This window comes from Solea solea, chromosome 4 (assembly GCF_958295425.1).
Source record: "Solea solea chromosome 4, fSolSol10.1, whole genome shotgun sequence".
Classification (NCBI taxonomy): domain Eukaryota; kingdom Metazoa; phylum Chordata; class Actinopteri; order Pleuronectiformes; family Soleidae; genus Solea; species Solea solea.
The window spans coordinates 34849-56860 of NC_081137.1; the positions used below are offsets into that span (position 1 = coordinate 34849).

Here is a 22012-nt window from a genome sequence, read left to right on the forward strand (position 1 = left end):
TTGTTGTTCAAATCATCAAATCACATAGAACTAACGACGCTGAATTGAGCGTCCGATTCGGCACTTAAGGGGAAAGTTAAGGGGAAATGTAGCCAATGTGCAGTGCGACTGTTTGTCCACTGATTATCTTTTTTTGGACACTTGTTGATGTGAAAACATTTTAGACGTTTTGGGCATGACATTAACTTTGCTTGACACCCACTATTGTATTTGTGAAACTTTTATTTTATTTGTGAAAATGCTAAAGGGGAGAGTTCACCGTTTTTGTTTCATACCTAGACCTCATTACACCAGGTCCACATCAAAAACCACTATACCTAGACTTCTCAAATCTGGACTAGATTATCCTACAGAGCCTGAAGATTCATAAAAACACAGTCACTGATTTGTGAACCCTTTCTTCTCTTTGTGAAAATGCAATAAAGTGTCTCAACACGCCTCCGTCAGCGTCTCAACACGCCTCCTTCAGTCAGTGTCCCAACACGCTTCAGTCAGTTACCCAACACGCCTCCGTCAGTGTCCCAACACGCCCCCGTCAGAGTCCCGACACGCCACCGTCAGTCAGCGTCTCAACACGCCTCCGTCAGTCAGTTTCTCAACACGCCTCCGTCAGTCAGCGTCTCAACACGCCTCCGTCAGTCAGTGTCTCAACACGCCTCCGTCAGCGTCTCAACACGCCTCCGTCAGTCAGTGTCTCAACACGCCTCCGTCAGCGTCTCAACACGCCTCCGTCAGTCAGTGTCTCAACAAGCCTCCGTCAGTGTCTCAACACGCCTCCGTCAGCGTCCCAACACGCCTCCGTCAGTCAGTGTCCCAACACGCCTCAGTCAGTGTCCCAACACGCCTCCGTCAGTGTCCCAACACGCCCCCGTCAGAGTCCCGACACGCCACCGTCAGTCAGCGTCTCAACACGCCTCCGTCAGTCAGTTTCTCAACACGCCTCCGTCAGTCAGCGTCTCAACACGCCTCCGTCAGTCAGTGTCTCAACACGCCTCCGTCAGCGTCTCAACACGCCTCCTTCAGCGTCTCAACACGCCTCCGTCAGTCAGTGTCTCAACACGCCTCTGTCAGTGTCTCAACACGCCTCCGTCAGCGTCTCAACACGCCTCCTTCAGTCAGTGTCTCAACACGCCTCCGTCAGTCAGTGTCTCAACACGCCTCCGTCAGCGTCTCAACACGCCTCCTTCAGTCAGCGTCTCAACACGCCTCCGTCAGTCAGGTGTCTCAACATGCCTCCGTCAGTGTCCCAACACGCCTCCGACAGTCAGGTGTCTCAACACCCCTCCGACAGTCAGCGTCTCAACACGCCTCCGTCAGCGTCTCAACACGCCTCCGTCAGTGTCTCAACACGCCCCTGTCAGTCAGTGTCTCAACACGCCTCCGTCAGCGTCTCAACATGCCTCCGTCAGTCAGTGTCCCAACACGCCTCAGTCAGTGTCCCAACACGCCTCCGTCAGTGTCCCAACACGCCCCCGTCAGAGTCCCGACACGCCACCGTCAGTCAGCGTCTCAACACGCCTCCGTCAGTCAGTTTCTCAACACGCCTCCGTCAGTCAGCGTCTCAACACGCCTCCGTCAGTCAGCGTCTCAACACGCCTCCGTCAGTCAGCGTCTCAACACGCCTCCGTCAGTGTCTCAACACGCCTCCGTCAGCGTCTCAACACGCCTCCTTCAGTCAGCGTCTCAACACGCCTCCGTCAGTCAGTGTCTCAACACGCCTCTGTCAGTGTCTCAACACGCCTCTGTCAGCGTCTCAACACGCCTCTTTCAGTCAGCGTCTCAACACGCCTCCGTCAGTCAGTGTCTCAACACGCCTCCGTCAGTGTCTCAACACGCCTCCGTCAGCGTCTCAACACGCCTCCGTCAGTGTCTCAACACGCCTCCTTCAGTCAGCGTCTCAACACGCCTCCGTCAGTCAGGTGTCTCAACACGCCTCCGTCAGTGTCCCAACACGCCTCCGACAGTCAGGTGTCTCAACACGCCTCCGACAGTCAGCGTCTCAACACGCCTCCGACAGTCAGGTGTCTCAACACGCCTCCGACAGTCAGCGTCTCAACACGCCTCCGTCAGTCAGCGTCTCAACACGCCTCCGTCAGTCAGCGTCTCAACACGCCTCCGTCAGGTGTTTGCCACAAAACATAACAGAGTAATGATGATGAGACTGATGTTTATTGATTAAACTGGGGCTAATGCTAAAGCTAACAATGTTGAACAGTTTGAATCATGTGACACATCCAGGAACAGATGAAGAGAAAGTAAAGGTCAAATGTGGGAGTGGAAGAGTAAGAACATGTTTCAGTATCTGGACACAGTTTCAAAGTAAAGGTCAAATGTGGGAGTGGAAGAGTAAGAACATGTTTCAGTATCTGGACACAGTTTCAAAGTAAAGGTCAAATGTGGGAGTGGAAGAGTAAGAACATGTTTCAGTATCTGGACACAGTTTCAAAGTAAAGGTCAAATGTGGGAGTGGAAGAGTAAGAACATGTTTCAGTATCTGGACACAGTTTCAAAGTAAAGGTCAAATGTGGGAGTGGAAGAGTAAGAACATGTTTCAGTATCTGGACACAGTTTCAAAGTAAAGGTCAAATGTGGGAGTGGAAGAGTAAGAACATGTTTCAGTATCTGGACACAGTTTCAAAGTAAAGGTCAAATGTGGGAGTGGAAGAGTAAGAACATGTTTCAGTATCTGGACACAGTTTCAAAGTAAAGGTCAAATGTGGGAGTGGAAGAGTAAGAACATGTTTCAGTCTCTGGACACAGTTTCAAAGTAAAGGCTCATTCTGTACAAATCTGACAAGTTTAAGGACATAACATGCAGTTGTCCACATTTCAGTCCATAAATGATGTGTCTCTGTGTGTGTGTGTGTGTGTGTGTGTGTGTCTGTCTGTGTGTGTGTGTGTTTCTGTCTGTGTGTGTGTGTGTGTCTGTCTGTCTGTCTCTGTGTGTGTGTGTCTGTCTGTCTGTGTGTCTGTCTATGTGTGTGTGTGTGTGTCTGTCTGTCTGTCTGTCTCTGTGTGTGTGTGTGTCTGTCTGTCTCTCTGTGTGTGTGTGTGTGTGTGTGTGTGTGTGTGTGTGTGTGTGTGTGTGTCAGTTCACAGCAGTGTGGCTGCAGTTCATCTTGCTGAACCCCGGCAGTGTGACGCGTCCCTGTGTGTAGACGTCGTGGTCGGAGCCTCGGTTCATGCGCTTCACCAGGTTCTTCTCGTAGAGCAGAGGATGGTACGCCCCGAGCGTGCAGGCGGAGTCATAGAAACGCTGGTAGTAATGACACAGCTCCGTCTTTCTCCGAGACGGCAGGAACTCGTAGACATGTACGACGTCACACAGCGACATCATCAGCACGGTGCCTGACGGGACACAACAAGATTATATGACAACTGAAGAACAAATAACCCAGGATTAATCCAGGACTAACCCAGATTTAACACAGGATTAACCCAGGACTATCCTCAGACTATCCCAGGATTAACCCAGGACTATCCTCAGACTATCCCAGGATTAACCCAGGACTATCCTTGGACTATCCCAGGATAAACCCAGGATTAACCCAGGACTAACCCAGGAATCCGGAGGAGGGCGGGTTCTTCTGGATGGGTTCAGCCATGTTGTCCTGGATTCGCTGCCACAGCTGCCACTCAAAGTGAGGATGAAGAATGTAAAATGGCTGCAGGGGATGAAGTCGGCGATATCTTTGGTACTGGATGAAGATTGGATAATCTGTCCTGTTGTACCACTGAAGAAAAGACAAACTGGATTAGTGATCATTGGTCATTTGACTATTTATTTACACATGAAACTAGGGCTGTAATCAACCAAAGAAATTCATGGTCGACTGAAGCCGTGAAATTTCGACTCAAGATCGCTGATGCATCGCACTTATGACTAGCACTTCATAGTTTGGCTTACTCTTACTTACTTCTAGCTCTTATTTGTACCATAATGTTTAAATGCACTTATTGTAAGTCACTTTGGATAAAAGCGTCTGCTAAATGACATGTAATGTAATGTACTGTACACTATACTATACTATACTATACTATACTGTATACTATACTATACTGTATACTATATTATACTATACTGTATACTGTAATGTACTGTATACTATACTATACTGTATACTATACTATACTGTATACTATAATGTAGTGTATACTATATTATACTATACTATATTATACTATACTATATTATACTATACTGTACTGTATACTATACTATATTATACTATGCTGTATACTATATTATACTCTACTGTATACTATACTCTATTATACTATACTGTATACTATAATGTACTGTATACTATACTATACTGTATACTATATTATACTATACTGTATACTGTAATGTACTGTATACTATACTATACTGTATACTATAATGTACTGTATACTATATTATACTATACTGTATACTATAATGTACTGTATACTATACTATACTGTATACTATACTATACTGTATACTATAATGTACTGTATACTATATTATACTCTACTGTATACTATACTATATTATATTATACTGTACTGTATACTGTATTGTATACTATGTTGATATCAGCACGACATCAACTGCTGAGGCATATTCAGATGATTCAGAGACACTGAACACAGGAGCTCAGCGTCACAGCTGAGACACATACAGATCGCTGCCGTTGTTGTGGACGAGTGCGTCTGCAGTTATAAAACTATGATCAATGATTATTAGACTAAAACATTCTGATATGATCATGTACTCAAAACAGACAGAGCAACGTAACAAAGACAAGTTAGCGTTTTTATATGATACAGTATGTTTGTAGTCGCGCTGTGATATGAAAACCGTTGCTGGCAAACTTTGCATTTGACTTTTTTTTTATCACCATCTACTTTTGTAAAATGCTGCCACACTGTGACGTCTGTGACATGTTAGAGGACGACCGACTGTAGCTCAACATGAAATAAAACCACCGGACGTTCTGTAGTCTTTCTGTCTCCTGTGGGTTGGGCTAATCCAAAATACTGAAAACAAGGGGGGTGTTCTCTGAAGACATGCCCTGCCCCATGAAACCATGTTTATTCACTCTCTTCTAATGTTCTCTCACTTATTCACATTCACCCGTTTTCACATTCAATTATGTTCAGTTATTCTTCTTCATTCTCGTCTTTTCACATCTATTCACAAGATTCAGTTATTGTGTGCATTAACAAACACTGATTCACACCGAGGATTCACGATGATGATTCACACTGATTATATTGATTCAAACTGGTTATGATGATAATTCCTACTGATTATGATGATAATTCACACTGATTATGATGATAATTCATACTGATTATGATGATAATTCACACTGATTATGATGATAATTCACACTAATTATGATGATAATTCACACTGATTATGATGATAATTCATACTGATTATGATGATAATTCACACTGATTATGATGATAATTCATACTGATTATGATGATAATTCATACTGATTATTCACACTGATTATAATGATATTCACACTGATGATTCACACTGATTATATTGATTCACACTGATTATAATGATGATTCACACTGATTATAATGATGATTCACACTGATTATGCATCATGATTCACACTGATTATATTGCAAATTCACACTGATTATTCACGAAGATTCACACTGATTATAATGATGATTCACTGATTATTCACAAGGATTCACATTGATAATTCACACTGATGATTCACATTGATAATTCACACTGATGATTCACATTGATAATTCACACTGATTCACACTGATGATAAACACAGATAATTCACACTGATGATTCACACTGATTCACATTCACTCTCAGTCTGTCACTACGTCACCACAAACACCTGAGTGAGGTCAGCGGAGAAGGGGGCGGGGTCCCAGGCCACCAGAGCACCTGAGCTGTACAGAGAGCTGGACAGGAAACGATGATCGTCGGACGCCATCACCTGTCGCCATGGAAACATCCTGTTATTACATTTGCTCTGTGTGTGTGTGTGTCATACACTCTGACCTTGTCAGGACCAGTCGTCCTCATAGAGACCAAGACCTGGTCTGAATGAGACATAACCTCATTTCTGAGGAACTGGTTAGGTTTAGTAAGATTTGAATGTGGTTAGGTTAAGGTTAGTGTAAGTCATGAATTGGTTATGGTTAAGGTTAGTGACTCACCTGTGAGTTGATGAGGCGGATGGTGGTTTTTGAGCCGACGTCTTTCTCGTAGCCGTTGGTGGGTGCGGTGTTGAAGCGCAGCACAGCATCATGGGAGTCTGCAGTTTGACAGAAGAACAAAAACCGTGACGTGACGTGACACCGTACCCAGTTTGTGTCAGGAATCTGCCGAGGACAGCACTCACCGATCTCTTTGCCGAGTCCAGAGTGGCGGAGCGATCCTGCTGACGACACCACAGCGCAGCTCCTGTACGGCCCCAGGTCAGAGGTCAGCGGCTTCGATGGCAGCAGGGAGGCCCATGGCAGTGATGAGAAGGGCTGAAGTTCAGAGGTCAAGGTTGCGACCTCTGCCTTGTCCCTCAGCTGGCAGAGAAGCTCGGGGCCGCTGAGCTTCGGCCGACTAGAGACGCCACCGGGACCTGAAACCTCAACTCCATATTTGTTCATCGCCTGAGAACAAACCCCCCCCCCCCCCATAATCTGGATTATGATCATGTGGTTCAAAGAGTAACTGATATAAAGTAACTGAGTAACTGATGATTAAGTACCTGATGATAAAGTAACTAATATAAAGTAACTGATGTTAAGTAACTGAGTACCTGATGATAAAGTAAGTGATGTTAAAGTAACTGATATACAGTAACTGAGGTTAAAGTCACTGATATAAAGTAACTGATGATAAAGTAACTGATGATAAAGTAACTGATATACAGTAACTGAGGTTAAAGTCACTGATATAAAGTAACTGATGATAAACTAACTGATATAAAGTAGCTGATATACAGTAACTGAGGTTTAAGTAACTGATATAAAGTAACTGATGATAAAGTAACTGATGATAAAGTAACTGATATACAGTAACTGAGGTTAAAGTAACTGATATAAAGTAACTGATGATAAAGTAACTGATATAAAGTAGCTGATATACAGTAACTGAGGTTTAAGTAACTGATATAAAGTAACTGATGATAAAGTAACTGATGATAAAGTAACTGATATAAAGGAACTGATAAGATAGTCCTTTATTTGTCCTGCAGTGGTGATATTGACATTGCCACAGTTAGCTAAAGCTAACAGCGTTAATGAGGTCATCATAGCCACAGAACTGGTTGATATTGATGGATCATGTGTGTGCGTGTTCTCACTGTGTCTCTGCAAAAGATGTTGGACCTCCTCACTCTGTGTTCACACACTGTTGTTGTGGCTGTTTGACCTCTGACCTCTCTACTGACCTCTACAGGCTACAAACATGGTTGCTAGTTGGTTACGAGTTTATTCATGCAACCAAACCTGCTTCATCTTTCCTTTTCTTGTTTTTTGTAACGATGTTGAGGGACTGAATCCAACGTTTAGTCTATCGATATCGCGGTAGTGTCTATGGCGATATATAATGTTCTGGTTTTATCGCCCAGCCCTGGTGTCAGGTTCTTCTGATAAAACTTTGAAAACCGTTTTATTTTATTCACCTGATAGTTCCTCACCACCTTCCTCAGACGGTTTCCCAGCATGCTACTGGACATCTCGTCATCCCACACCTGTCCCAGTGGCCCGTTAGGCCCGAAGAACTCGGCGTCGCCACCTCTACCGCTCAGCTCGCCCCTGCGACGCCGTCCAAACAGGGTTTCCAGCGCACGGGTGAAGGGGCGTGGCAGCAAATGAGCAAAAAACCTGGAGGGCTCACGCTCTCTGGACTTCCTCCTGGACGGAACCTCCCCGTGGTCAGTGGTAAAGTTTGGAGAGGAGAGGACAGGCATTGGCTGGTAAGGGTCACCTGGGACGACACCTTTCTGAGGGTCGATGAACGCTGGCTTAGCTCCGCTCCTCAGCACCTGTCGGTATCAGACAGACAGGAGTGAGAGGAATCGATGTGCAGATGAGATGGAGAGGTAAACCAATAAAAGAAGAAACTGACCTTGATGACAGAGTGTGTACGAGGCTGAGCCCGCGTCCTCGCCCGCACCCCGAAGATTGCATCAGTGACGGGCACGCTGTTTTCGGCACAGATGGCATAGAGCAGCGCCATGGAGACGCAGAAGAAGGCCATGCAGAGGGCACCACGGCGAGCGCGACGCCTCAGGCGCCACAGGAGGCTGACGCGGTCCATCGCTGCTCCAGGAATCTGAGGAGGACACAAATGTTGACGGACACAAAATTCCTCCGTCCACAGTCAATTAAAAATGTATTCACAGAACCAAACAGTCCCAGACCCAGGCCAAACTGGCCCAGACCCAGGCCAAACTGGCCCAGACCCAGACCAAACTGACCCAGACCAAACAGACCCAGACCAAACCGACCCAGACCAAACCGACCCAGACCAAACCAACCCAGACCAAACTGACCCAGACCAAACCAACCCAGACCAAACCGACTCACTCTAATCTTCCCTTTGTTTCTAAAATCTTAGAAAAGGCAGTTGCTAATCAATATGAATATTGATTAATGCACATGTGAATATTTGTGCATTAATGGCCTGTTTGAAGATTTTCAGTCAGGTTTTAGATTAAACCATAGCACAGAAACAGCACTAGTTAAAGTTAGTAACGATCTTCTCTTGGCTTCAGATAATGGTCTAGTCTCTTTACTTGTCCTGTTAGATCTTAGTGCTGCATTTGACACCATTGATCATAATATTCTACTGCAGAGACTGGATCAGATTGTTGGGATCACAGGTGCTGCCCTCTGCTGGTTTAAATCATACTTATCTGATAGATTCCAGTTTGTTCCTGTTAATGATAAAGCCTTATATATGCTTCCTCTAGGGAACATTATTAGAAAACACAACATATACTTTCATTGTCATGCAGATGACACACAGCTATATTTATCAATGAGGCCGGATGAAATAAATCAGGTTGTTCAACTCCAGGAATGTCTCAGAGACATTAACAGAGACATTAAGTCCTGGATGACCTGTAACTTTCTACTTTTAAACTTTTATACTCGGCCCTAAACACCTCAGAGAAAAACTTTCCTGTGATGTTTGTGATGTTACCTGTGATGTTTCTGATGTTACCTGTGCTGTTTCTATGTTTGCATGTTACCTGTGATGTTTATGTTACCTCTGATGTTTATGTTACCTCTGATGTTTGCATGTTACCTCTGATGTTTGCCATGATACCTGTGATGTTCGGATGTTGCCTGTAATGTTTGTGATGTTACTGTGATGTTTGCATGTTACCTGTGATGTTTGTGATGTTGCCTGTGATGTTAGCATGTTACCTGTGATGTTTGTGATGTTGCCTGTGATGTTTCTGATGTTGCCTGTGAAGTTTGTGATGTTGACTGTTATGTTTGTGATGTTACCTGTGACGTTTGCATGTTACCTTGTAGCCCATGATGTTTGTTGCCACACACTATGTTGCTGTTGCTTAGAAACAAGCTGCTGTGTTCAGGTTCCCCTCATCGTCGCTGTGAACACAGTGATTCAGCATTAAAATGTGTCTGTAATTTAGCATGAAAAGGAATGAAAGACATTTATTGTGAAGCTGGACACAGATGTTATGGAGACAGAGGGACAGAAGTCATTCCCTGCTCTTCTTCCTTCTCTTCTCTTGGTCCAAAGTATATTAACTTTAGTCATTAATCAGTGGTTTCAGCTGCTGGTCCTCTGCTGCCTCGTGTGGTTACTTTTAGGGATATCCCGATGCTACTTTTTCACTTACCGATAATGCAGCCTTGAGTGTTGGCCGAAACCGATATTGATCCGATACGATATCAGCATGAATCATACATAATTTATTGACTTATTTTGTAGTGTGGAATGTTAGAATAGGCTTGATCAAGTGATATTACTTAAACAGAGAACACTGGCACTGGTTTATGAAATGGTGCTAGCATGGTGCTAATGGCTAACTCGCGCTTTCTGTGCGGCTTCGTAGCCTCTGAAATATCAGTAGCACACATACGCTGTTGTTGTAATCACATGGGCTCTACATGCATCCAACACACAGAGCCCACGTGATCACTACGGGCGCTGGATAGAAGAGCTGGAGCAGAATGGACTGTTGTATCGGAGCGCTTATATCCGAGATTTTAGAGGCACTCCGATATAATCCGATATGCGTTCTTTGGCTGATATCTGACTGATATCCGATATCAATATCGGATCGGGACATCCCTAGTTACTTTGTGTCACTGAGCTCAATCTGAAGGATTTCAAACACGGAATCGACAAAAAGGAGAGACTGGTTCTCGCGACTGTGCACTCTAAACTGACTGTAGGAGTGAATGAGTGAATGAGTGAATGAGTGAATGGTTGTTTCTGTGTGTCTGACCCTGACAGACCGATGACCTCGCCTTTGGCCTTGTGTCCACTGAGATTGGCCTTTTGTCCACTGAGTGACAACACCAACAGTGTGTGGGATTTAGTAGCATCTAGTGGTTAAGATGCAGATTGCAGCTATTTGATTATCTCAATATAATGCAACCGTACCTTAGAATTACACATTATACATACATCTGTAATTATAATTACATTATATATATATGTATATATATATACATATATATATATATATTTATTTATATATATATATATATATATGATGTAATTATTGAACAACAACAAACACAACTGTGACTGAATTATAACTGTTAATTTGTTACTATGACAACATCACAGTTCATATTCACACATTATAGATACATATATGTAGTGTGGATGGACGATGAACGGATGAAAAGACGGATGAATGGATGATGGAGAAATGGATTGATGCACGGATGAATGGATGAACGTATGGATGGATGGACGTGTTGTTCGTTGACCTGTGTCTGTTGTTAAGTGAAGCTCCTCCTCCTCCTCGCGCCGCCTTGCTTCTTCTCATCTACGGCACCGAGCAGCTCGTTGTTCCCGCGGCCGCCGCCACCACCATGTTCCCGGGGTCCGGTGTCGGTGTCCGGCTGCTCGTTCATGTACATGTATGTGCGTGTGTGTGTGTGTGTGCAGGAGTCTTCTCTGCGTGAAAAGAGCAAACACCGCACAGGCTGCGGCAGCAGCGTCAAGTCTGTCGGTTACCGGTGGTGTTTTCAAAATAAAAGCCTATGCTTTTACTGACTTGTCTTATTTTGCCACGTGAATTATTCTAAACGTTTAGACTCATATTTGATCTTCTCTTCTTGTTTGAAAAAAAATGTCAATCAAAGTAACATTTGTTACATCAACACTAGTCTGCTTATATTTATACTTTATTCTGAAGTTAGGCAAGCACTTCCGGTTTTGTTCCATCGTGATAGGTTTGATTTGACGTAAATTTCTGCAGCAATTTCTCTGCAGAGAGAGAGAGAGGGAGGGAGGGAGAGAGAGAGAGAGATTTGATTTTTAAGTCTCCTTTATTTGCTTCAGAGCATGTTATCCTTTACATTTTTGGCTCTGGAGGAGAAAAAAAAACAGACATAAAATAATCAACTCAGGATTTGACCGAAAACTAAATCATCATCTTTCACAGAACATAAAACTCCCTTCTCCCCCCACACTTGCAAAAAATCCACCAAATTATATGTGAACCGATAAAAAGTAGAATCAGTTTTCAGTCCGGTCTTCAGCATTCGTACAAACATCAGTTTAGCATCCACGTCCACACTGTTCTCCACTCTATTTCTCCTGCTTATATAAACGACCATCTTTAACTGGCCAATTCAAACGTTAAATAACTGACAGTGAGTTTTCTTTTTCCTGTCATACTTGTAACCACGAATAAAAACAGAGTGAGAAAACGTTTCGTTAAACAAAGAAAAAACCTGACACAGAAAGTGAAACAGAGGACACTGTAAAAAACAGTGAAAGACAGTTTCTCTGAGTGAACAGAAAGGACATGAATCAGTGACATTTGGATTTACAACAGAGATAAAAGCATTTACAGGGCGGAAAGTTGTGCCTCGAGACCCTCTCTGTGGTCCTCGTCACTTGCGGCAGCCCTTCGAAGAATGACAGCGCCACCTCTGGTTCCTCCCGAAGCTCTGCTGTGTACAGTTCCTGATGGAAACCCACAGCACACTGCCGAATGTCTGCGTCCTCCTGCAGTAGTAGTCCACTGTCAGACCTCAGCGAGTGCATGAGTCTCTTCTGTCCACTCTTCCGCTCCAGCCCAAAGAAAAAATGGGAAGGAGCGTCCATCTCAGCGACGTTCTGGAAGCGTGACCGAACCAGAGCCCCATGGGCGTGAAAACCCAGCAGGTCGTTCAGAGCTGAGCGTTTGACTTCGAGAACTTCAATATGTCCTCGATCTCCTGTGGAGTCTGCTCGGTTTTGCAGTTCCACCACTTCTCTCTCCAGATCTCTCGTAGACCTGGTCATGTCTCTAGTGACACTGAGAGTGTACTGCAAGCAAAGCTGTTTGATCTGAACCTTTCCCACGTCCCACCACTGCTGCAGAGAACTGTACTCAGACTCAGTCCGTCTGAACTAAAACCAAAAATATCTGAGTGTCTCTTTAAAACCATTATCAGTCAACAGTGTGGTGTTAAAGTGCCAGTACGCACTTCTACATTTCACATTCTTTATAAAAACCACACACTGCACCAGGGAGTGATCGGAGAACCCGACAGGGCTGATCGCACTGCTCTTAAAAACATTCAAATGATGCTCGTAACAATAAAACCTATCGAGTCTTGCTAAAGACAGTGTGTTACCTCTACAGTGAAGCCAGGTGTACTGACGCTGGCTCCTGTGGAAACATCTCCTCAAAGGTTTCCATCATCTTACTGATGGCGTTTTTAGAAGCAGTGTGAGGTTCCCTGTGGTTCCTGTCTAAGACAGGGTTCTCTGTGCAGTTCAAATCACAAGCTTTTGACATTTTCTTATTTTTCGTGGTGGTTACTTTAGTTTCAGTGTTTTTCCGTTTGATTGAACATTCGATCATTTCACCCATTGAATCATCAATAATATCATCGTTATGGTCCAGAGCAGCCTCTGCCACTCTGGACACTGTCTGTCCTCTGACCGCAGAGGACTCAGTCTGGACACTCTGTCCATCAGGGCTTTCCCCTGTCTGTCTGTGTGTGTCTGTGTCTGTGGTGTGTGTATGTGTCTGTGGTGTGTGTGTCTGTGGTGTGTGTGTGTATGTGTCTGTGGTGTGTGTGTGTCTGTGTCTGTGGTGTGTGTGTGTGTGGTTTGTGTGTATGTGTCTGTGGTGTGTGTGTCTGTGGTGTGTGTGTGTATGTGTCTGTGGTGTGTGTGTATGTGTATGTGGTGTGTGTGTGTGTGGTTTGTGTGTATGTGTCTGTGGTGTGTGTGTCTGTGGTGTGTGTGTGTATGTGTCTGTGGTGTGTGTGTATGTGTATGTGGTTTGTGTGTCTGTGGTGTGTGTGTGTGTATGTGTCTGTGGTGTGTGTGTATGTGTCTGTGGTGTGTGTGTATGTGTATGTGGTTTGTGTGTCTGTGTCTTTGGTGTGTGTGTCTGTGTCTGTGGTGTGTGTATGTGTCTGTGGTGTGTGTGTCTGTGGTGTGTGTGTACGTGTCTGTGGTGTGTGTGTGTGTGGTTTGTGTGTATGTGTCTGTGGTGTGTGTGTCTGTGGTGTGTGTGTGTATGTGTCTGTGGTGTGTGTGTATGTGTATGTGGTTTGTGTGTCTGTGGTGTGTGTGTGTATGTGTCTGTGGTGTGTGTGTATGTGTCTGTGGTGTGTGTGTATGTGTATGTGGTTTGTGTGTCTGTGTCTTTGGTGTGTGTGTCTGTGGTGTGTGTATGTGTCTGTGGTGTGTGTGTCTCTGTGGTGTGTGTGTATGTGGTGTGTGTGTATGTGGTTTGTGTGTATGTGTCTGTGGTTTGTGTGTCTGTGGTGTGTGTGTATGTGTATGTGGTTTGTGTGTCTGTGTCTTTGGTGTGTGTCTGTGGTGTGTGTGTATGTGTCTGCGGTGTGTGGGTGTCTGTGTCTGTGGTGTCTGTGTGTGTGTGTGTGTGTGTGTCTGTGGTGTGTGTGTCTGTGTCTGCGGTGTGTGTGTCTGTGTCTGTGGTGTGTGTGTATGTGTATGTGGTTTGTGTGTCTGTGTCTTTGGTGTGTGTGTCTGTGTCTGTGGTGTGTGTATGTGTCTGTGGTGTGTGTGTCTCTGTGGTGTGTGTGTATGTGGTGTGTGTGTATGTGGTTTGTGTGTATGTGTCTGTGGTTTGTGTGTCTGTGGTGTGTGTGTATGTGTATGTGGCTTGTGTGTCTGTGTCTTTGGTGTGTGTCTGTGGTGTGTGTGTATGTGTCTGTGGTGTGTGTGTGTGTGTCTGTGGTGTGTGTGTCTGTGTCTGCGGTGTGTGTGTCTGTGTCTGTGGTGTGTGTGTGTATGTGTCTGTGGTGTGGCCGTGTGTGTGTTGCGCGGGGACAGTCGGCTCTGACTGGCCGGTCATAGCCGACGGTCACCTGCTCTTCCCGGGCATGAGTGGACCAAGTGTCCCTCTGCTCCGCAACCGAAACATTTGAGGGAGTCTGACGTGACATGAACTGTTTGTAACTGTGTGTAATCATAATCATCTACTCTGAACTTCAGCGCCAGATTTAACTCTGATCTGTTGTCCTTGAGTATCATGAAAACCTGTCTCCTGAAGGACACGACGTGCTTCAGGAGAGCAGATTGACGAGTTTCCCGTGACGCGACAGTTCCTTCATCAGAGACTCGTTACTCAGAAACGGTCACCAGAGGTAACACCTGCACCAGAGATCCTTCCACCACCACACCGCTCTCAACCACTTCATTCACTTTGTCAGTGCTGTCCAAAAAAATTCATTCTCGAGGCGGATTTAACTCTGCTGTAACCCACGACTGCACCCACAGCGAGGCCACACGCCGACACACGCCGGCGAGTCCGCTTCTCCAGCCCGGAGACTCCAGGTGCTGCCATTACCTGCACGACTGCAGCGCCAAACACAAATCACTCTAAAACTATAAACTCGAATTAAGTCGAAATCAGTGGTCACAAAAGAACAACTAAATATCAACAAAAAAACCACCAAAAAGAAGAGTATAGAATTAGTCAGAAAAGTTTGGAAAACACTCACCCTGACCACGCTCTCAGCCACGCCCACTCCCAATATTCACTCAGAGAGGGAGAAAGGGAGGAAGAGGAGGGGGAGATTTTTGTGTACATATTAGGTCTCTGCTGTTCGACGTTCTTCAGACCTCGTGGCGCAACGGTAGCGCGTCTGACTCCAGATCAGAAGGTTGCGTGTTCAAATCACGTCGGGGTCAGAAGGTTTTTTTTTCGATTTTCTACTATTATAAAATCAGCACGTGACTTTGTTTGTGTCAAGGTGATTATTTACGTTTCATAAACTAAATCAAAGAGTTTAAAAAAATAAAATGAATCAAAGCAATTATTGTAAACGTCACTGACAATAAATTAATTGTATAGTTTCTCTATAATCTATACATTTAAACTAATTTATTCTTATTCCACATTTGTTTACGGTACGTGGTTGGATTATCAGTGATGAACACATGAACCCTGACCCTGTGGACAAACAAGACATGAGTACAACTGTACTTTCACCAGCAGGGGGAGCCCTTTCATGATGTATATATTCATAGAATATCTCAGACATGTATAATCTGTAATATTTATAATCGGCAGTAATATTGTAATCTGTAATATTGACAATCTGTCGTAATATAATAATCTGTAATATTCATAATCTGTAGTAATAGTTATAATCTGTAATATATTTAGTAAAAACTGTGATAAACACTGTGATAAAGATGAAACACTCACCTTTTTCACGTCCACTGATGACCAACTCAAAGCACCTGAGTCTCAGGGGGGCGGAGTCAACCTGGAGGACACAAAACCAGACACACCCACACCAACCAAGCACTAGGATTGGAACAGATCTCATTACAGATCGTCATTGATTTATTCTGTGTAAGTGAAACTTGATACATGAAGATTATGTTGACTCCGCCCACTCATGCTCGCTGTCTCGTCCACAGTGGACAGTGGACAGAGACATGTCCTCCCTCGGCTGGAGTGAGACAGGAAGTTCTCTCTCTCTCTCTCTCTCTCTCATGGAGGATGATTGTTTCTCTTTTCATCATATTCAGCTGTGTGTGTCTATGTGTCCTGTCATAAACACTGACCTTGTCAGGACCATAGAGGTTTGGTTCTCATAGAGACCAAAACCTGGATCAAACATCAAAGAGAAAAGCAGTGATCTTAGCAGGCGGGGACACAGAACTCATGGTCATGTGACCTGGTATCGTCTCCCTTTAAATTAACGTATTAACTAAACTGTGAGGCTGTGATATAACAGTGGGCAGAGCCTGTGGGTGTATGTGCTTGCCAACATGGGGGGGGGGGGGGGGGGGCAACCACTGTGCAGTGGGTTGCCGTGGTGATGTGACAGAGTGTTGGAAGGGTGGGCTAATGTTCTCTCTGTAACACATGTAAACAAGGCTGAGTGGTTGTTGCTAGGCAACAGATGCCATGCCAGTGAGCTTCAGAGATTAACACGTTCATATCTGTCCATGAGTAACCAAGATTCACATGTTCATATCTGTCCATGAGTGACCAGGAGTCACACGTTCATATCTGTGCTTGAGTGACCACGATTTACACATTCATATCTGTCCATGAGTGACCAGGATTCACACGTTCATATCTGTGCTTGAGTGACCAGGAGTCACACATTCATAACTGTACATGAGTGACCAGGATTCACACGTTCATATCTGTCCATGAGTGACCAGGATTCACACGTTCATAACTGTCCATGAGTGACCACGATTTACACGTTCATATCTGTCCATGAGTGACCAGGATTCACACGTTCATATCTGTGCTTGAGTGACCAGGAGTCACACGTTCATCTCTGTCTATGAGTGACCAGGATTCACACGTTCATATCTGTGCTTGAGTGACCAGGATTCACACGTTCATATCTGTGCTTGAGTGACCAGGAGTCACACGTTCATAACTGTACATGAGTGACCAGGAGTCACACGTTCATATCTGTCCATGAGTGACCAGGATTCACACGTTCATAACTGTCCGTGAGTGACCAGGAGTCACACGTTCATATCTGTCCATGAGTGACCAGGAGTCACACGTTCATATCTGTCCATGAGTGATCAGGATTCACACGTTCATGTCTGTCCATGAGTGACCAGGATTTACACGTGCATATCTGTCCCTGAGAGAGTGATGAGGATTCACACGTTCATATCTGTCCATGAGTGAGTGATGAGGATTCACACGTTCCTACAGAAACAGGCTACTCTGATTAAAGTGATACATTTATTTCATGTGATTCAGACTTTTCTACAAAGGAAAATCCCTGTTTGTTTCCTTCAGGTAAAGTTTACACACTACATGTGAGCATGAATGACTGACTGAATGAATGAATGAATGAATGAATGAATGAATCAAACATATCCATAAAGATGTTTTTTTTTCTGAACAGAATAAACAAAAAATGGTAACTGCAGTAGTTAACAGTGGTTAACAGTAGTTAACAGTGTGGTTAACAGTGTGGTTAACAACTGTGAACAAACTCCAGGACAAACTCGTCCTGGTCCTGGTCTACCCTTAAAGACGTGACTTTGTCTCTCACGTCTGTGGCAAGAAGACGAGCAGCGAACAAAGCGTTCAAACATCACAGATAAAAGACCAGAGGTCGTCGTGGGCAACAGGACGTTCAGTTCCCGGGAGCCATGGCAACAGCACAGTGTATAGGTGAAGGTGGAGGAGAGAAGGACACACAGCAGCTCAGGAAGTCCATCAGTGACTGACAGTCAGAAGCATGGATGTAGCTCCGCCCCTCTGGCTCACTCAGCACATATGCCAATAAAGTTTCTGACTTGGGCGTTTATTTGCGGGTTGTGTAGATGATGAGCGTGTGCAGCAGTTATTCACATTTCTCAAGTTTTCACATCGTACGCTTCACTGACAGCGTTCCTGAGATGTCACGTGACAGCGCTCTGCTGTGCTCGTGCACAGCCGTGACGTCACGTGACCGCGCTCTGCTGTGCTCGTGCACAGCCGTGATGTTACATGACGTCACTCTGGGAAATGTTTGTATTTTTTTAAGGCAGAGGGGACGGAGCTCTATCCAGTTCTTATAATACATCCATGGTCAGAATCTAGACAGCCGTGCTGCGGCCCAGCAAACCACACACCTGCAGCCCCTGAAACCTGCCGGGGAAACCCTGTATCCCTCCTTGTGTTCCACCTCTGAGTCCATATCCACCATGTTGAGCCCTGAGCTCGCGGCGTGGCATGGTTGCCAAGGCGGCAGCGGTTGGCATCATGAGGTTGTTGTGGTTCAGGTCCATGTTGGACAGGAGACAACCCAGAGAGTCCCAGGGCCGGGACGACGGCAGGCGAATCAGCGACGAGTAACCGTGGTCGGGGAAAAGCGCGGCCGTGGGCGGAGACTTCCCCGTCTTAGACGCGAACGTACGATTCTGGTTTTCCCTCAGAGGAGGCGGGGCTGCTTGGAACGGGACAGGCTTCTGATAGGTCCCGCCCAGAGGGTCGGCCAAGACCTCACTGTAGGGTGGAGGAGGATCCTCCATAAGGACCGCCTCCTCGTAGCAGGGTGGCTTCCCGATGACATCAGCGTCTGGAAATGAGAGAAAGACTTCCTGTCACATGACAAAAGTGTGTGATGGTGGGACCTGAGAAAACTAGGCCAGTTGTTTCTTTCTCCAGGAGGGGGCGAGTTCTAACATGATTGACATGTGCATTACCTGGCAGGCTGACCCAGGTCGCCTGTGGCAGCGGATGAGGAAGCTGCAGAGGAAGAGGCGGCGAGACGGTGTGAGGAGGAGGGGGGCGGAGCTGTAGTGGCGGCTGCAGAGGAGGAGGAGGAGCCAGGAGTGGTGGCGGTGAACAGCTGAGCGGCTCCGTGTCCACAGATCGCAGACGGTCGTTGAGACGACGTTTGAGGCGACGCTGCAGGAAACTGCAGAAACAGCAGAGCATGACGACGATGGCCCAACCCAACCAGAAACCAGAGAAACACAACAGGAAGGTGGATGCGCCCTGTGACATCACCATGGCACTGATGGGATTATAATCTGTTCCTCCAACCTACTAAAGACAAACAGCAACAACAACACCGTCACATTACATTCATCAGATTATCAACATTCTGTGATCAGATTAACAGGAAAAGAGATTATGTGACTGGCAACAAGAATCTGGGATTATCTTTGAAAAATTCAGAGTAAATCGGAAATAAAGGATTAATATTAATACTGAGATATAATCTAAAACTTCATCAGATATAATCCACAGTCCTGAAGCTTCATCAGATATAATCCACAGACCTGAAATTTCATCAGATATAATCCACAAATCTGAAACTTTAGAAGATATAACCCAGACTTGAATCTTCATCAGATATAATCCAGACTTGAAGCTTCAGCAGATATAATCAACAAACCTGAAGCTTCAGAAAATATAATCCACAGACCTGAAGCTTCAGCAGATATAATCCACACACCTGAAGCTTCATCAAATATAATCCACAAATCTGAAGCTTCAGCAGATATAATCAACAAACCTGAAGCTTCAGAAGATATAATCCACAAACCTGAAGCTTCAGAAGATATAATCCACAAACCTGAAGCTTCAGAAGATATAATCCACAAATCTGAATCTTCAGCAAATATAATCCACAGACCTGAAGCTTCAGCAGATATAATCCACTGAAGAGGCTTCCTTCTTGTGTGATGGAAAATAAATCCTCATCACTTCATGAAAACAGAATTTGCTCCAAAAACAAAACAAACATCACGTCAGTTGATGAGTGAATCCTTGTGACTCTGCTTCATCCAATCAGCTGCTTTCTGGACTGTGGAGGGCGGGGCATCCTCATCTTCACGCTGCTGAACAAAGACACAAGAGCGCCGTCAGATTATCAGACACAATACAAACATGTCACTATCATACAAACATGTCACTAACAGACAAACATGTCACTAACATACAAACATGTCACTAACGTGTCACTACCATACAAACATTTCACAAACATACAAACATGTTACTAACGCACAATCATGTTACTAACATGTCAGTTACATACAAACATGTTACTAAAGCACAATCATGTTACTAACATGTCAGTTACATACAAACATGTCACTAACTTACAAACATGTTACTAATGCACACGTTACTAACATGTCACTTACATACAAACATGTTACTAACGCACAATCATGTTACTAACATGTCAGTTACATACAAACGTGTCACTAACGCACAAACATGTCACTAACATAGAAACATGTTACTAATATACAAACATGTTACTAACGCACAAACATGTCACTAACATAGAAACATGTCACTTACATACAAACATGTCACTAACATACAAACATGTTTCTAACGCACAATCATGTTAATAACATGTCAATTACACACAAACATGTTACTAACGTAGAAACATGTCACTAACATACAAACATGTTACTAACGCACAATCATGTTTCTAACATGTCAATTACATACAAACATGTTACTAACGTAGAAACATGTCACTAACATACAAACATGTTACTAACGCACAAACATGTCACTAACAGAAACATGTCACTAACATATAAACATGTCACTAACATACAAACATGTAACTAACATACAAACATGTTACTTACATACAAACATGTCACTTACAGAAACATGTCACTAACATACAAACATGTTACTAACATAGAAACATGTCACTAACATACAAACATGTTACTAACGCACAAACATGTCACTAACAAAGAAACATGTTACTTACATACAAACATGTCACTAACATACAAACATGTCACTAACATACAAACATGTTACTAACGCACAAACATGTCACTAACATACAAACATGTCACTTACAGAAACATGTCACTAACATACAAACATGTTACTAACATACAAACATGTCACTAACATACAAACATGTTACTAACATAGAAACATGTCACTAACATAGAAACATGTCACTTACATACAAACATGTCACTAACATACAAACATGTTACTAACGCACAATCATGTTACTAACATGTCAGTTACATACAAACATGTCACTAACATACAAACATGTTACTAACGCACAAACATGTCACTAACAAAGAAACATGTTACTAACATACAAACATGTCACTAACATACAAACATGTTACTAATGCACAAACATGTTACTAACCTGTCAATCATTCACCCACAGCAGCATCAGCTTTTCTTTCTTGTCATTGTCATCATTGTTTATTGTGATGTAAAAAAGGGAAAGAACTCACCTTCATGTGCTGATGACGTCACAGGGCAGAGAATCCGAGTCCACGTTAGGAAACAAGAGGAACGGGAGTGTGTCCACTCACACACACACTGAGCCCCGAGAGACGGAGCAACAGAGAGAGAGGGAGGGGGAGGAGCCAGTCTGTCAAGGTGAACGTCTCTCTCTCTCTCATTCTCTCTCTCCCTGGTTCGTGACTGTCTGATGATGATAATTCACACTGACTCTGTGTGTGTGTGTTAAAGGTATAGTTCTCTATTTTAAATGTGCTTGTACTGACACAGTCAGAGTTGGCTGTGCAGTGAGCGCCCCCTGCTGCTGAGATCAGCCTTAAACATAATGCTGGTGCACTGCTTCCCCGTGTGGTCACTTTGTGTCAGTGCAGCAAAGTTATTATTAAAGTGTCACTCAGGAGATTTGGACTTGTCACAGGTTTCATCAGTTCATCACAGCTGATATTTATACACATTTTTTTCTAGTCTTGATGACACTGATAGCTGCTTCACCATTCACTCACCCATTCATACAGTGATTCTATGCATTTTTTCTATCAAACAGTCAAACACTGTTTTGCCCAAGGACACGTTGGCATGGAGACGACTGGAGCAAGGAATCAAACTCA

At 44.2% G+C, this 22012-nt stretch overlaps 2 protein-coding genes and 1 non-coding gene across 5 annotated transcripts; 1 reads left to right on the forward strand and 2 right to left on the reverse strand.

The window, feature by feature from the left end:
• Window positions 1–2150: 2150 nt before the first annotated feature.
• st6gal1 (ST6 beta-galactosamide alpha-2,6-sialyltranferase 1) lies at window positions 2151–11183 on the reverse strand. Its single transcript, XM_058628110.1, has 9 exons — window positions 10948–11183; window positions 9504–9588; window positions 8093–8299; window positions 7647–8009; window positions 6366–6630; window positions 6181–6278; window positions 5856–5957; window positions 3560–3734; window positions 2151–3348 (listed from the first exon to the last, which is right to left on the reverse strand). Exons 2-9 carry the CDS (start codon window positions 9513–9515, stop codon window positions 3089–3091), a joined length of 1482 nt encoding a protein of 493 aa, XP_058484093.1. The 5' UTR covers window positions 9516–9588; window positions 10948–11183; the 3' UTR covers window positions 2151–3088.
• Window positions 11184–15277: 4094 nt separating this feature from the next.
• On the forward strand, window positions 15278–15349 carry trnaw-cca (transfer RNA tryptophan (anticodon CCA)). The gene has a single exon. It is a non-coding gene; the product is annotated as a tRNA-Trp (tRNA).
• A 1107-nt stretch (window positions 15350–16456) lies between these two features.
• LOC131458539 (proline-rich protein 7) lies at window positions 16457–21553 on the reverse strand. Of its 3 annotated transcripts, none has more exons than XM_058627710.1 (4): window positions 21395–21553; window positions 19723–19984; window positions 18845–19190; window positions 16457–18717 (listed from the first exon to the last, which is right to left on the reverse strand). In XM_058627710.1, the coding sequence occupies exons 3-4, from the start codon at window positions 19152–19154 to the stop codon at window positions 18236–18238; spliced, it is 792 nt and encodes a 263-aa protein (XP_058483693.1). In that variant the 5' UTR covers window positions 19155–19190; window positions 19723–19984; window positions 21395–21553; the 3' UTR covers window positions 16457–18235. The 3 variants fall into 3 exon arrangements, with proteins under 3 accessions (XP_058483693.1, XP_058483692.1, XP_058483691.1); XM_058627709.1 differs by having other exon boundaries at window positions 19783–19987; XM_058627708.1 differs by having other exon boundaries at window positions 19723–19987.
• Window positions 21554–22012: the final 459 nt, after the last annotated feature.